General features: G+C 41.9%; 1 protein-coding gene across 1 annotated transcript in view; it reads left to right on the top strand.

The window, feature by feature from the left end:
* The first annotated feature begins 3,184 nt into the window (after positions 1-3,184).
* Positions 3,185-14,078, top strand: part of cnksr3 (cnksr family member 3) — a 28,377-nt gene continuing 17,483 nt past the window's right edge. Inside the window, exons 1-2 of the mRNA XM_044049823.1 lie at positions 3,185-3,427; positions 13,892-14,055. Of these exons, the coding sequence (XP_043905758.1) occupies positions 3,376-3,427; positions 13,892-14,055 (216 nt within the window). The 5' untranslated portion in view covers positions 3,185-3,375. The remainder of the gene's footprint in view (positions 3,428-13,891; positions 14,056-14,078) is intronic.

The following is a 14,078-nucleotide window of genomic DNA, read 5'->3' as shown; positions in this document are numbered from 1 at the left end:
AGCGAGAAGACCCGGGTTCGAGTGGGTGTGTGTGGGTTCTCTCCGGGTTCTCCGGCTTCCTCCCACAGTCCAAAAACATACAATGTGGGGATTAGGTAAATTGGACACTCTAAATTGACCATAGGAGTGAGTGTGAGAGTGAATGGTTGTCAGTCTCTATCTGTGTGTGTGTAGCCCTGCGATGGACTGGCGAACTGTCCAGGGTGTACCCCGCCTATCGCCCGATGTAGCTGAGATTGGCACAGCACCCCCCGCGAGCCTCTGGTGGAGGATAAAGCGGTTAGATGATGACTGACTTTAAGTCACAAACTGTTCTGATAATCCTGCACATTTTTCATTTACCTCCGAGTGAGTCATCTGTCTATAAAACGATCTTTGCCTGGTCTCGGCTTCAGCGCTTCTTCTTCATGACGTGAGTCTGTGGCGCCACCTCCTGGTGGAACTTGTCTCATCATCGTCACCTTTTCTGCTCCCTCCAGAAAAAAATGTTATTTGATTCATTTTACCTAAAAAAAAAAGACTGAAATCATAATCATGTGATGAATTTATTAAAGTGAACACAGTCAGAACAAGACGAGATGAATGAATGAATGAATGAATGAATAAAAACAAATCTCTTTTCTTCAGGAGCAGTTTTAAGTAAACATTTTTTTTTAAAGATTTTACTTTGAATATATATATATATATATATATATATATATATATATATATATATATATATATATATAAATATATAAAACCTTAAACATATTCAAGCTAAAAAAGACTTGGTTTTAAAAGAATATCAGAAAAATATCAGATTCTGATTTAACATTGGTGTTTTTACTGAGCTTCGTCAGAAGGGGGCAGTGTTTCTCCAGCTGTGATTATGATGCACGTGGTTCAGATGATGATGACGTAACAAAACAAAACTAAACAAAAACAAATTATTTAAAAAAACATGTTATTGATTAATTTTAAACAATTACATTTATTTTTTATTCTTTTTTTTTTTTTTTAGGAAATTAGAATTTCACATTAAAAGCCTCTATATTTTTTTCTCAGATCAATCCAGTTAATTTAAATGTTTTATTTGTATATATTTAAAGTTATTTCTCTCTGTTTTTATTTACATATTAATATAAAAAACACGAGCATTTATTTATTTACAAGAATAAAAGCCAAGTTTGTCTGAATTTACACTTTCAAAACAACCATAAACAGCAGGGAGGCCACGCCCACAGCGTCATGCTGCATTCACGTGCTGTCGGACACGTGGAAACATGTCAGCATGACTGTAAATAAAACTTATGTCATTTTTAAGTTGCGGTAAATGTAACATAATGAAGAAAAATTATTAATTTCAAAACACCTACTTTTTTTGGTTTAAAATAGTGAAAAAACCAAATAGTGAAAAAATGAAAGTAATTTATTTATTTATTGAGACTAATTTGTGGTCTGAAGTTCTAAATGATTAAAGAGTAATTATCCAAATATGTGAGTATATATACGTACAGTATGTTGTGTAAATCTTTCTCTTTTTTGTTTGTTTCCTGTTTCTTTATCTGTATTTGTCCTGTTGTTGTCCTTTAATACCATTATTTTCACATATTTAATTCCCTTTTGTGTTAATTAATAAAAATAAAAACTTTTTTGTGGTTTAATTCAGGTTGTAGTTCTTTAAAAAGTGTATTGGTCAAATTGAACCTTGAGTTGTTTGATCACACAGTGGATTTTATGATAAAGATTAAAAGTGTTTGTGAGTGGACGGCGTGTGAACCATGTGCAGAGAGGGAAACACCCACCGCAGATGAAAGTGTCTCAGTGTGACTCACATCCACACAAAAACACTTTCATTCTCATTTCACCGCCCAAAAAATGAACCACATGAAAAGACAAGACCCAAACATGCGTGTAATTAAATCATCTCATGTGACACAAAGTTCTGTTATGAAGTCGTTAACGCAGAAACTCTGTGAACACATTAATAAACACATGAGCAGGGTTAGTGAACACATCGCACCGTTTTAAAGATGATTCTCACGATCATTTAATCACACACAACAGTACACAGTACTGTATACATACATGTTTATGTTTTTCACTCGTGTCGTCAACATTTAACAAGTTTGTGTGTTTTTATTTGTTTTTATTTGTGATTTACAGAATCTGTGAGAGTTTGTAACAATAAACACAAAAACAACTGAAGCCTGAGCTGTTTTTAACAAGATAAGTTAAGATAAGATCAAATAATAAGATAAGATAAGATGAAACAAGGAAAGATAGGACAAGTTAAGATAAGATAATAAGACAAGATAAGATAAGATAAGATAAGATAATAAGCTAAGATAAGATAAGATAAGTTAAGTTAAGTTAAGTTAAGTTAAGTTAGGTTAAGTTAAGTTAAGTTAAGTTAAGTTAAGTTAAGATAAGATAAGTAAAAATAAGATAAGTTAAGATGAAACAGGAACAGATAAGTTAAGTTAAGATAAGATGAAACAAGGAAATATAAGATAAGTTAAGATAAGATAAGTTAAGATGAAATAGGAACAGATAAGTTAAGATAAGATAAGATACAATAATAAGATATGGTAAGATAAGTTAAAATAAGATAAGTTAATATGAAACAGGAACAGATAAGTTAAGTTAAGATAAGATAAAATAATAAGATAAGTTAAAATTAAACAGATAAGTTAAGTTAAGTTAAGTTAAGATAACTTACGTTAAGTTAAGTTAAGATAAGATATGCTAATATGAAACAAGATAAGTTAAGTTAAGTTAAGTTAAGTTAAAATGGTTGTTTGTCTTTATCTGTGTGTGATGGACGGGCGAACAGTCCAGGGTGTGACCCCGCCTACCGCCCTATCTATCTCAGCTGGGATACAGTTTGAAATGTTTTATAATGAATTCTTAATGATTACATGTGAATGTTCTCCTACAGGTGAGACTAATAAAGGATTATATTATTATATTTCAGTCAAAACCTTAGATGAGTTCAGACTTTATAAAATTGTTTATGTTTTTAAATTTCAGCTCATTTTCTGTCACAAAACACAAGAAAAACAGAGTCTCAAACGTGTTTCTGTCGTTTGTTCCCATAGCACGTGAACGCAGCACAGATATACTCTACTGTGATTGGAGGAGAAGACGGGAGGGGGCGAGGTTACCGCGGAGGGAATCTGATAGCAGGCTCACGCGCCTCTTGGCTCGTGTAAACTTTTCCTCGTCAGTCAGTGAGTGAGCGGAGGAGTGAGTGGATGAATGAGTTGGTGAATGAGTGGATGAAGCGCAGGAGACGCTGAGTTTTCACGGATCATGTTTTAATTCACGGATTAATTTTTCTGGACGAACGAGAGGGAAAAAACCCCGGAGAAAAACCGGCGTTTGTGCGTGGAAATGGAGTCCGTGAGTAAATGGAACCCACAACAAGTTGTGGACTGGCTCAGAGGTGAGACTGCAGTACTGAGACCCACTGTTTACTGCTGCCTAATACTGAGACCTACTCTTTTACTGCTGCCAAATACTGAGACCCACTGTTTACTGCTGCCAAATACTAAGACCTACTCTTTTACTGCTGCCAAATACTGAGACCCATTGTTTTACTGCAGCTATAAATGCTGGGACCTACTGTTTACTGCTGCCAAAATACTGGGACCTACTGTTTTACTGTTTTCCAAATACTGAGACCTACTGTCTCTGCTGCCAAATACTGAGACCTACTGTTTTACCACTGCCATGCAGATACTCTTTGCTGCAAATACAGGACCTGCTTCTGCAAATACTGAGACCTACTCTTTTACTGCTGCAAAAATACTGAGACCTGCTGTTTTGCTGCTGCAAAATACTAAGACCTACTGTTTTACTGCTGCAAATACAGAGACCTACTGTTTAACTTCTGCAAAATACTGAGACCCACCTGTTTTCTGCTGCAAAATACTAGACCTGCTGGTTTACTGTTGCAAATTACTGAGACCTACTGTTTTACTTCTGCAAAATACTGAGACCTACTATTTTACTGCTGCAAAATACTGAACCCACCTGTTTTACTGCTGCAAAATACTGAGACCAACTATTTTAATGCTGCAAAATACTGAGACCCACCTGTTTTACTGCTGCAAATACTGGGACCCACTATTTTACTGCTGCAATGATGAGACCCATATTTTGCTACTGCAAAATACTGAGACCTACTATTTTACTGCTGCAAAATACTGAGACCCACCTGTTTTGCTGCAAAATACTGAGACCCACTATTTTACTGCTGCAAAATACTGAGACCTAGTGTTTTATTACTGCAACATACTGAGACCCACATGGCATTGTTAATCTCAGTCCAGTTGTGCACATGACGATGATGAAGATGGAGATGGAGATGAAGATGATGGTGATGGTGATGATGATGTTCAGCAGCAGCAGATTGTGAAGTTACAGTTTCAGAGAGTTCAGGTTCAAACACGCAGACTCAAAACATGGCTACCATCAGGAAACAGCTGATTTTATCCACAAAAGACTCCGCTCGTAAAATCTACGTCACACGTCCACGTCTTTATCTCACCGTGAGACAAACTAAACCACTCACTCTCCCACACCAAAGCCCATAGACACTGGGGACACAGGAGCTGCTGGTCTACTGCTGCCTCGTGTGGTCACTCTGTGTCACTGAGGTCAATCTGAACCAAGATTGTCAAAAGCTGAACTCATAAAATGAGACATTTGAACATGTGTGCGTGCGTGCGTGGTTAAATCAGTGGTGTTCTCTGTGGGCTTTGGTGTGGGAGAGTGAGTGAATGTCTTTGTGGCGTTGGATTTACAGCTCAGTCACGTCGTCCCCTCACATGTTGTCATGACGCAGCAGAGACAATGAAGAGCTGAGTGAAACAAACGTCCCTGAGGTCGACCTCCTGCCGTGTGCGAGGTCAGGAGGTCAGGAGGTCACAGTGACGCTCAGCTGATGCTTAAACAGATCTGAGACTGGAGACAAAGACCTCGCTCGGACGTAACATGTGATCACACATACGTGGACAGCTCAGGTACATCACGGCCTTTTAATCTGTGACGCAGCTAAGCCCCGCCTCCTCCGCTGAAGTCTTTAGTCTTTTATTCATGTGACGCTCGGTGTTTTTGGTTTAAAGTCATTGCACATGCTTGACTGTTAGGACCTGAAAACATGGTCACATGGTCACACGGTCACACGGTCACATGGTCACACGGTCACACGTGATCACATGATCACATGGTCACATGGTCACATGGTCACATTAAATGAACACTATGAAAATAATCTTGGATTTCTTTCTTCGGGGTATTTTGGGATTTTTAATTACTATGTGACAACATTACCATGGCAACAGTCAAATATTTGACGCCTCCATGTCCCGTTTAAAAAAAACAACAATCTGGTTGTATGGAAATTTAAATGTTTGTTTTATTTGTTTTGGATTCATGGATCAGATTTGTTGAGATTTACCGGGGGCCCTGAATGCATCTCGTTAGCTTTATTTTCCCTCACTCTCGTGTGCTGGATTTTATGAAATATTCAATTTAAAAATATACCGAGCTTCACTTTAGTTTAGTGCAGTTGGAATGTTTTTAAATTGTTCTGCGACGAACGGACGAAATAAAAGTCGGACTCGTTTGACTTGTTCAGAGGAGTCGTTAAATTCATACCTGTGTTTGACACACACACACACACACACACACACTGTGGAATCTACACTGTAAACAAACAAACAAACAAACAAACACTGCCGTTGCCATGGAAACAAAAACAAGTTTAAATCTACAGTTTTATGTGAATGTAAAACAATAACAATGAGACGACTGTGGTCGTGTTGTATTTGACGTTGACCGAGATCCTGCTGCTGTGTTTACACTGTGACTGTGACAGCCTCAGGGTGTGTGTGTGTGTGTGTGCGCGCGTGTGTGTGCGCGCGCGCGCACGCGTGTGTGTGTGTGTGTTGTTTTCAGTCGCTCTTATTTGAATTCTTTTATTTGACTTGGAGTCTCTTCCCACAGTCCGACTGTGTCACTGTCATGTTCACCATCATGAAATCAGGGATTGTGTGCGTGTGTGTGTGTGTGTGTTGTCTATAAATGTTGCCGTTAAATGAGATTAAATAACAAATCTTCTGTGAAAAAACATTCAAATCCACGCGTTCTTCAAAATAACCATTTTTCTTCAAATGATAAATGTGACTTTTAAATGAGTCTTAATTCTCGTTATAGGATCTGAGCACTTCTGCACACTATGCCGTCCATAGTTGATGTTTTTGAACATTTTTATTGTAATAACACAGAGAACGCACAGAGACGCTGTGTCTCTGAAAGTGTGAGTGACAGTTTTTAATGTCAGAGCGTGAGCTCGCGTGTTGAGACGGATCCACATACCTGTGCTGTTCCTCTGACAGGTGCAGCGCCTCACACACACACACACACACATATTTACTTCATTAAAGACTCTACGTCATCTTCAGAACACGTTCACGTCTTTATCTCGCTGTGAGACAGGAAAGTGAAGTCTGTAAACCACTCACTCTCCCACACCAAAGCCCATAGAGAAAACCAGTGATTTTAACATCACACACTGATCAAATGTTCAAATGTCTTATTTTGTCAATTTGGCTTTAGAAAATCTGTGTTAGCATTGTTAGCATCTGTGACCTCAGTGACACAAAGTGACCACACGAGGCAGCAGTAGACCAGCAGCTCCTGTGTCCCCGCGAGCTAAAATCACTGGTTTTCTCTGTGGACTTTGGTGTGGGAGAGTGAGTGGTTTACAAACTTCAGTTTCCTGTTGGAAAAGTGGGATAAAGACATGAACGTGTGATGTAGACTGTGTAGACTCAGACTGACTTTAGGTTCTGCCCGCAGTCCAGACCTGCTGCGTGAGGGCGGGGTTGTTTGCTGAGTGGGAGGAGTAAACCTGTTCACCGTCAGCTGACGTGTGATGTCATCACAGCCCGAGCAGCTGCCTCAGCGTTCGTCTCATCGCTGTTCACACAGGACGCCACGTGAATCGCAGGAAGTGCCCAGCTCCACTTCCTGTTTTCTTTTTCACATTCAGAGAGAAACTCTGACGTCTGTCCACAAGTGAGAGTGCGACACGTGTCTGTCTGTCCACCGGTGTACTCTTTCACGCTAACATCAGGACTCGTCATAATTCCCCTCGACAGTCACCAAGTTGCCGAAGGTTTCTGTAAACTTCAGCTTCTTAAATGTGAATATTTCCTGGATTCTTTGCTCCATGAAACAGAGAAATTTGACCGTTTAAAGTGGACGTGAAATGTTTTACTTCCTGTCGTTTGAATCTGCTCAGAGCTCAAGGAAATCCTTTTTCCTCTCCAACAGTGTTTGTTCCAAAGCCCCCACCTCACCCTCTCACTGTACCCTGTGTGTGTGTGTGTGTGTGTGTGTGTGAGGTTAAAGCCATGAATAGCCTCAGTGCTCTTTGGCCACGTTTCCTCTCGGCTCTCCACCCTCATCCTGTTGTGATGGAGCAGGTGGGGTAAGTGTGTGTGTGTGTGTGTGTGTGTGTCATCATGTGTTATAGATATTCTCTCTGAATGACTTTGTTTTGAATTGATTGAAAGTGAGTTTTTTTTAATCACTTTATAAACCACTCACTCTCCCACACCAAAGCCCACAGAGAAAACCAGTGATTTTAACGTCACACACACACAGGAGCTGTTGATCCACAAGTTCTAATGTCTGATTTTGTCAATTCGGCTTTGAAACCCTGTATTTGGATTAACTTCAGTGACACAAAGTGACCACACGAGGCAGCAGAGGACCAGCAGCTCCTGTGTCCACACGAGCTAAAATCACTGGTGTGGGAGAGTGAGAACAAATGAATAACAGACTGTGATTAAAGTAAAGGTTAAAAATGTTGTGTTGTGTTGTGTAGGGCTAGTAGTGAGAGTTATACTGGTATATTTTTGAAAGCAATAAGTAGTTGAGACAATATTGTATATTATAGATCATTTTGGCTTAGTTCAGCTGCTCAATCACACATGTACATGTACGTGCTACGTCGCGTTCTCCCCCCCACACTACGCGTCACAACACACACGGTGGAGGGTGAGCAGTTGGTGGCTGAGAAAAAGAAAAATGGCGCCGTTATTTTCCGAAATAAAATATGTACTTTTACTCCGATACATTTCCCTTAAATGTCTTCGTTACTTGTTACTACAAAATAAAAGTTGAGCTGGTGACGTAATGCCTGTTTGTTGTGGCTTTTACTTCTTATACTTAGAAGTGTAGGTTATTACTATAGATTTTATTTTATAATACTTTACATGTTGTGTGGTGTGGTGTTGTGTTGTGTTGTGTTGTGTTGTGTTGAGTTGAGGTGTTGTGTTGTGTTGAGGTGTTGTGTTGTGCAGTGTTGAGTTGAGTTGAGGAGTTGGTTGTTGGTTGTGTTGTGTTGTGTTGAGGGTGTTGTGCAGTGTTGTGTTGAGGTGTTGTGTTGTCTTGTGTGGTGCGGTGTTGTGTTGTGTGGTGTTGTGTTGTGCGGTGTTGTGTTGTGCAGTGTTGTGTTGAGTTGAGGTGTTGTGTTGTGCAGTGTTGAGTTGAGGTGTTTTGTTGAGTTGAGGTGTTGTGTTGTGCAGTGTTATCAGTTGTGTTGAGGTGTTGTGTTGTGCAGTGTTGAGTTGAGGAGTTGGTTGGTTGTGTTGTGTTGTGTTGTGTTGAGGTGTTGTGCAGTGTTGTGTTGAGGTGTTGTTGTGTTGTGATTGTTGTGTTGTGTTGTGTGGTGTTGTGTTGTGTTGTGTGTTGTGTTGTGCAGTGTTGTGTTGAGTTGAGGTGTTGTGTTGTGCAGTGTTGAGTTGAGGTGTTGTGTTGTGTGTGAGGTGTTGTGTTGTGTTGTGCGGTGTTGTGTGGTGGGTGTTGTGTTGTGTTGTGCGGTGTTGTGTTGTGCAGTGTTGTGTTGAGTTGAGGTGTTGTGTTGTGCAGTGTTGAGTTGAGGTGTTGTGTTGTGTTGAGTTGAGGTGTTGTGTTGTTTTGAGGAGCAGCTGCAGTATCACCTGCTCCTCACGTGTGTGACTCACTCACTCAGACAAACTCTGACTTTTATCGTCCTTGTAAATAGTTGAAGTGACGACGAAGAATTTACATGATGAGCTGTGAAACTTCACTGTGTCAACAAACACACACACAATCTACCGGCTCCTGTGTCTGCTGCTGCTGCTGCTGCTGCTGCTGTTATTGTTACTGCTGCTTGTTTCCTGGAGAGACGCCAGCGTTCAAACCTCCGTCACATTCCCAGAGTCAGGGAGAAATATTCAAACGTCAGCAGAGCTGCTCATGAAAACATGAACATATTTCACACAAACCGCCACTGACTCTGCCGTCAGTCACAGCTGGTGGCGGCTGAGTGAGAGCGTGCGCTCGTCAGGAATGTGCTGGCGACGGCCCGCGGATCACGTGACGACACTCGAGGAGGTCGATAATCTTTCAGGCTGCACGCCAGGGTCGGCTAATGTCACCTGCTAATGACGACCAGTGGACGCTAGTGGACGCTAGTTGACGCTAGTGGACGCTAGTTGACGACGTCATGGACAAATCTGACCACAGCCTGCACGTGTGACCATAATATTTCCTAAAAACATGAAACAGTGGTCTGTTTTCACTTTAAAAATAAACAGGTATCATGTCACACCAATCAAATAACAATAATAATAATAATAATAATAATAAAGTTTGATTACATAATAACACAATAACTCTGCTCCAACACTCACGTCTGGATCCAATGTTCTCATGTCAAACATTCCTCTCATTCTGCGTTTCACAAACACTGCAGTGGAGTTTGGCGGCGACACAAACCCGTCACAGAACGCTTTTTAAAAGTCATGTCATCATCTTCATCAGCTTCATCAGCTTCATCATCGTCAGCAGCAGCAAACACTGAGGCGATCCTCAAACAGCTGTGTTTGATCAGAGCAGAATTCTCCTGTTTAAAAGAATCCTCTCCTTCTATAAAGAATCATATTAGTTTGTTTCAGTTTATTGAAAGTGAGGTTTTTTTGTCACTTTGTAAAACAACTCACTCTCCCACACACACACACACACACACACACACACACACCACACACACACTCACTCACTCACTCACTCACTCACTCACTCACTCACTCCCACTCACTCACTCACTCCCACTCACTCACTCACACACACTCCTCTCCCACACACACACACCACACACTCACCCCACACACACACACACACACACACACACACACTCACTCACTCACTCACTCACTTCACACTCACACTCACTCTCACTCCACTCACACTCACACCACACACCACACACACACACTCACACTCACACACACACACACACTCTCCCACACACACACTCACTCTCACACACACACACACACACACACACACACACACTCACTCTCCCACACACACACACACCACACACTTACTCACACACACACACACATTCACACTCAACACACACACACACACACGCTTTTAAAATCCTTCATTTGATGTCAGTGACCACACGAGGCAGCAGAGGACCAGCAGCTCCTGTGTGTGTGTGTGTGTAATGTGTGAGTGTGTGTAAAGTGAGTGTGTGTGTGTGTGTGTGTGTGTGAGATGTGTGTGTGTGTGTGTGTGTGTGTGTGTGTGTGATTTACATAAAACAAGAGACTTTTTTAAGGAAAGTAAAAGTAACAAATGTCATTATTTGTTGCCTTTTCCGATGTGTGTTCACTCATTTGTTTAACGTTGGTGTAAACCAGTGTTTATGACGTGTAAAAACATGTCAAATATCCAACACAGTAACATTTGTGATCATTAATATTGTAATAAAACTGTGTGCAGGTCAAAGTCCATTCCGCAGGTTTTCTTTTGTGTTGTTGACGTTGTTGACGTCGGTGTCGTCTGTTCACGTGAGGACAGAGGACAGGGGACAGAGACGTCACACAACACAAATGAACTTGTGTTACACGTGTGTGTGTGTGTGTGTGTGACTAAAGTAAAGAAGTGTGGAAACTAAAAACACACTTTTTAATCACGCCTCAACGTCACATGTTCACGTTATCTGCACAGAGATTTAGAAGCTTGTGTTAATATAATGACAAATGCAGTGAGTCGCTGGGAAAGTTGTGTATCAGTGAACTTTGGTCACAGGCTTTCATGTCCAGTCAAATTCTGTCTGTCAACAAACACAGAGACGAAAGCCCGTGAAGTGGGCTGAGAGCAGATCACGAACCAGAGTCTGCTCCTGTCTTTAAGAACATGTTCACGTCTTTGTCTCACTGTGAGACACAGTGTGTGGGTTAGTGTAAGTTTCAGCTGTCCCAGACTCAGTTCAAGGAGACAAAGCGGCGTCTTTTAACCACTTCATTGATGTTGTTGTCTCGTGAGGACAAAGACCCTGTGCAAACACACTTGCTGCTCATTGTGTGAAGTGTCAGCGGCGGTGTGTGTTATCGTCTGCGGTCACTAAGTGGTCAGCAGTGAAAGCTCTGAGGTGTCACATGATCAGCAGGAGGAATGTCCCTCCACCATCTGTCTACCCCACCACGCGTCCCTCTGTGGACGGGGGGGTGGGGCGACCACATGCGGGGACAGTTGTTGTCCTTCCCCGCCATTCACACCAGCTCAGGCAATCTGACGGCCAGTTGCTCGTCCAGCGCGTCGCTCACTGAGTCACAGCAGCGGCCATTTGGTCCAAAAACAAACAAAAATGAGACTGAGGCGAGGACGTCGACCACAGACCTGTGAAAACCAGACAGTCGGCGCGATATCAACTGTTGAGATGATTTGTCTCATGTCCTCACACAGAGGAATATTGAGATGATTTGTCTCATGTCCTCATATTGAGATGATTTGTCTCATGTCCTCACACAGAGACACTGAACACAGGAGCTCAGCTTCGCCGCTGAGACACAAACAGATCGCTGCTGTTGTTGCGGGCGAGTGCGCCTGCTGTTATAAAACAAATGATTATTAGACTAAAACATTGAAATATATCAATTCTGATTTGATAATTTACTCAAAACGGACGGAGCAACATAACGAAGACAAGTTAGCTTAGTGTTTTTATATGATAGGTTTGTAGTCGCGCTGTGATATGAAAACTGTTACTGGCAAACTTTGCATTTGACTTCTATCGCCATCTATTTTGTAAAATGCTGCCACACTGTGACGTATGTGATGCCTTTGATGTCTTTGATATCTGTGACATATTTGACGTCTGTGACGTCTGTGATGTGATGTCTGTGACGTCTGTGATGTGATGTCTGTGACGTCTTTGATGTCTGTGATGTGATGTCTGTGATGTGATGTCTGTCTGTGACGTCTGTGATGTGATGTCTGTGACGTCTTTGATGTCTGTGATGTGATGTCTGTGACGTCTGTGATGTGATGTCTGTGACGTCTGTGATGTGATGTCTTTGATGTCTGTGATGTCTGTGACATGGATGTTAGAGGACGACTGACTGTAGCTCAACATTAAATAAAACCACTGGACGTTCTGTAGTCTTTCTGTCTCCTGTCGGTTGGGCTAATCCAAAATACTGAAAACAAGGGGGGTGTTCTCTGAAGGCACGCTGTGATCTGTGGAACAGGGGTGCTCTGAAAACACCCCCATTAGCACTTGGTACATTCCTCCAGATGAAATCAAATTAACCAGTCGACCAGGACTTTACAGCCCTACACACACACACACACACACACAGATTTTGTCACTTCAGCATTAAAAGTACTTTGTTCAGATTGACGTCAGTGACACAAAGTGACCACACGAGGCAGCAGAGGACCAGCAGCTCCTGTGTCCCCGGCAGCGAAAATCACTGGTTTTCTCTGTGGGCTTTGGTGTGGGAGAGTGAGTGGTTTATAAAAGTGTGTCTCACAGTGAGAAAAAGACGTGGACGTGTTCTTAAAGACGTCGCAGACTAAAGTGTTTTTAAATGATAGAAAAAGAATAATGGAGGATTTGTTCTGGTCGTGGAGAGGATGACGTTCTCAAACGTCCGCTGCTCACACGGTGGGAAATGGGGCCTCTTTTTTTGCCCCGTCTCCCGCTGTGGTCTCTCACAGAGAGGTCAGAGGTCAAAGTTGAGGGTCGGCGCCACTGGAGCTAACGGTGTCTCACTCAAGGTCACACGAGGTCAGAGAGCAGACGAGTGCTGGACAACAAAAAATCCCTCATCATACCTTTATTTATAAATAATAATGTGTATCTTTGTTGGAGTTTATATGCTGATATATATCATATATATATTTCCTTATGTGCTTTCCCTTAAAAACCTTGTTTTTCTTAATGTCCATGTTTTTTACATCTATGCTTTTCCCTTAATTTACAAGTGTTTCCCCTTAACTAACATGTTTAGCCCTTCACTTTGTTTCTTTTCCTTAACCACGCATTTCCCAAACATCCTTAACGTCCACATTTTTTTCCCCTTAACGTCCATGTTTTTCCCTTAACATCCATGTTTTTCCCTTAAAGTCCAAATGTTTTCCCTTAACGTCAATGTTTTCCCTTAACGTCCATGTTTTTCCCTAAACTTTATATATGTGTTTGTGTGTTTCAGACATTACTCATGTTGTGGGGACATAAATCTGTCTGTGAGGACATGTCTTGTCCTCATGAGGACGTGTCTGTTAGGACATGTCCTGTCCTGACCTTTGACCTTCAATGTTTTCCCTTAACGTCCATGTTTTTCCCTAAACTTTATATATGTGTGTGTTTCAGACATTACTCATGTTGTGGGGACATAAATCTGTCTGTGAGGACATGAATCTGTCTGTGAGGGCATGTCTTGTCCTCATGAGGACGTGTCTGTGAGGACATGTCCTGTCCTGACCTTTGACCTTCAGTTCGCATGTCAATCGCTGCGTTATCCTCTCATAAATGCTGAGGACAGATCACCTGACGTGTCCTCTCTCCCAGGATTGGACGACAGCGTGCAGCAGTACGTCCCGTCCTTCCAGAGGCAGCAGGTGGACGGGGAGAAGCTGCTGAGGTTGTCCCACCAGGAGCTGCTGTCTCTGGGCGTGTCGAGGGTCGGACACCAGGAGCTGGTGCTGGAGGCCGTGGATCTGCTCTGCGCTCTGGTCAGTCCTCGTCCTCGTCCTCG

Source organism: Solea senegalensis, linkage group LG17 (genome assembly GCF_019176455.1).
Source record: "Solea senegalensis isolate Sse05_10M linkage group LG17, IFAPA_SoseM_1, whole genome shotgun sequence".
Taxonomy (NCBI): Eukaryota; Metazoa; Chordata; class Actinopteri; order Pleuronectiformes; family Soleidae; genus Solea; species Solea senegalensis.
This window is presented reverse-complemented; position numbering and strand designations above follow the sequence as displayed.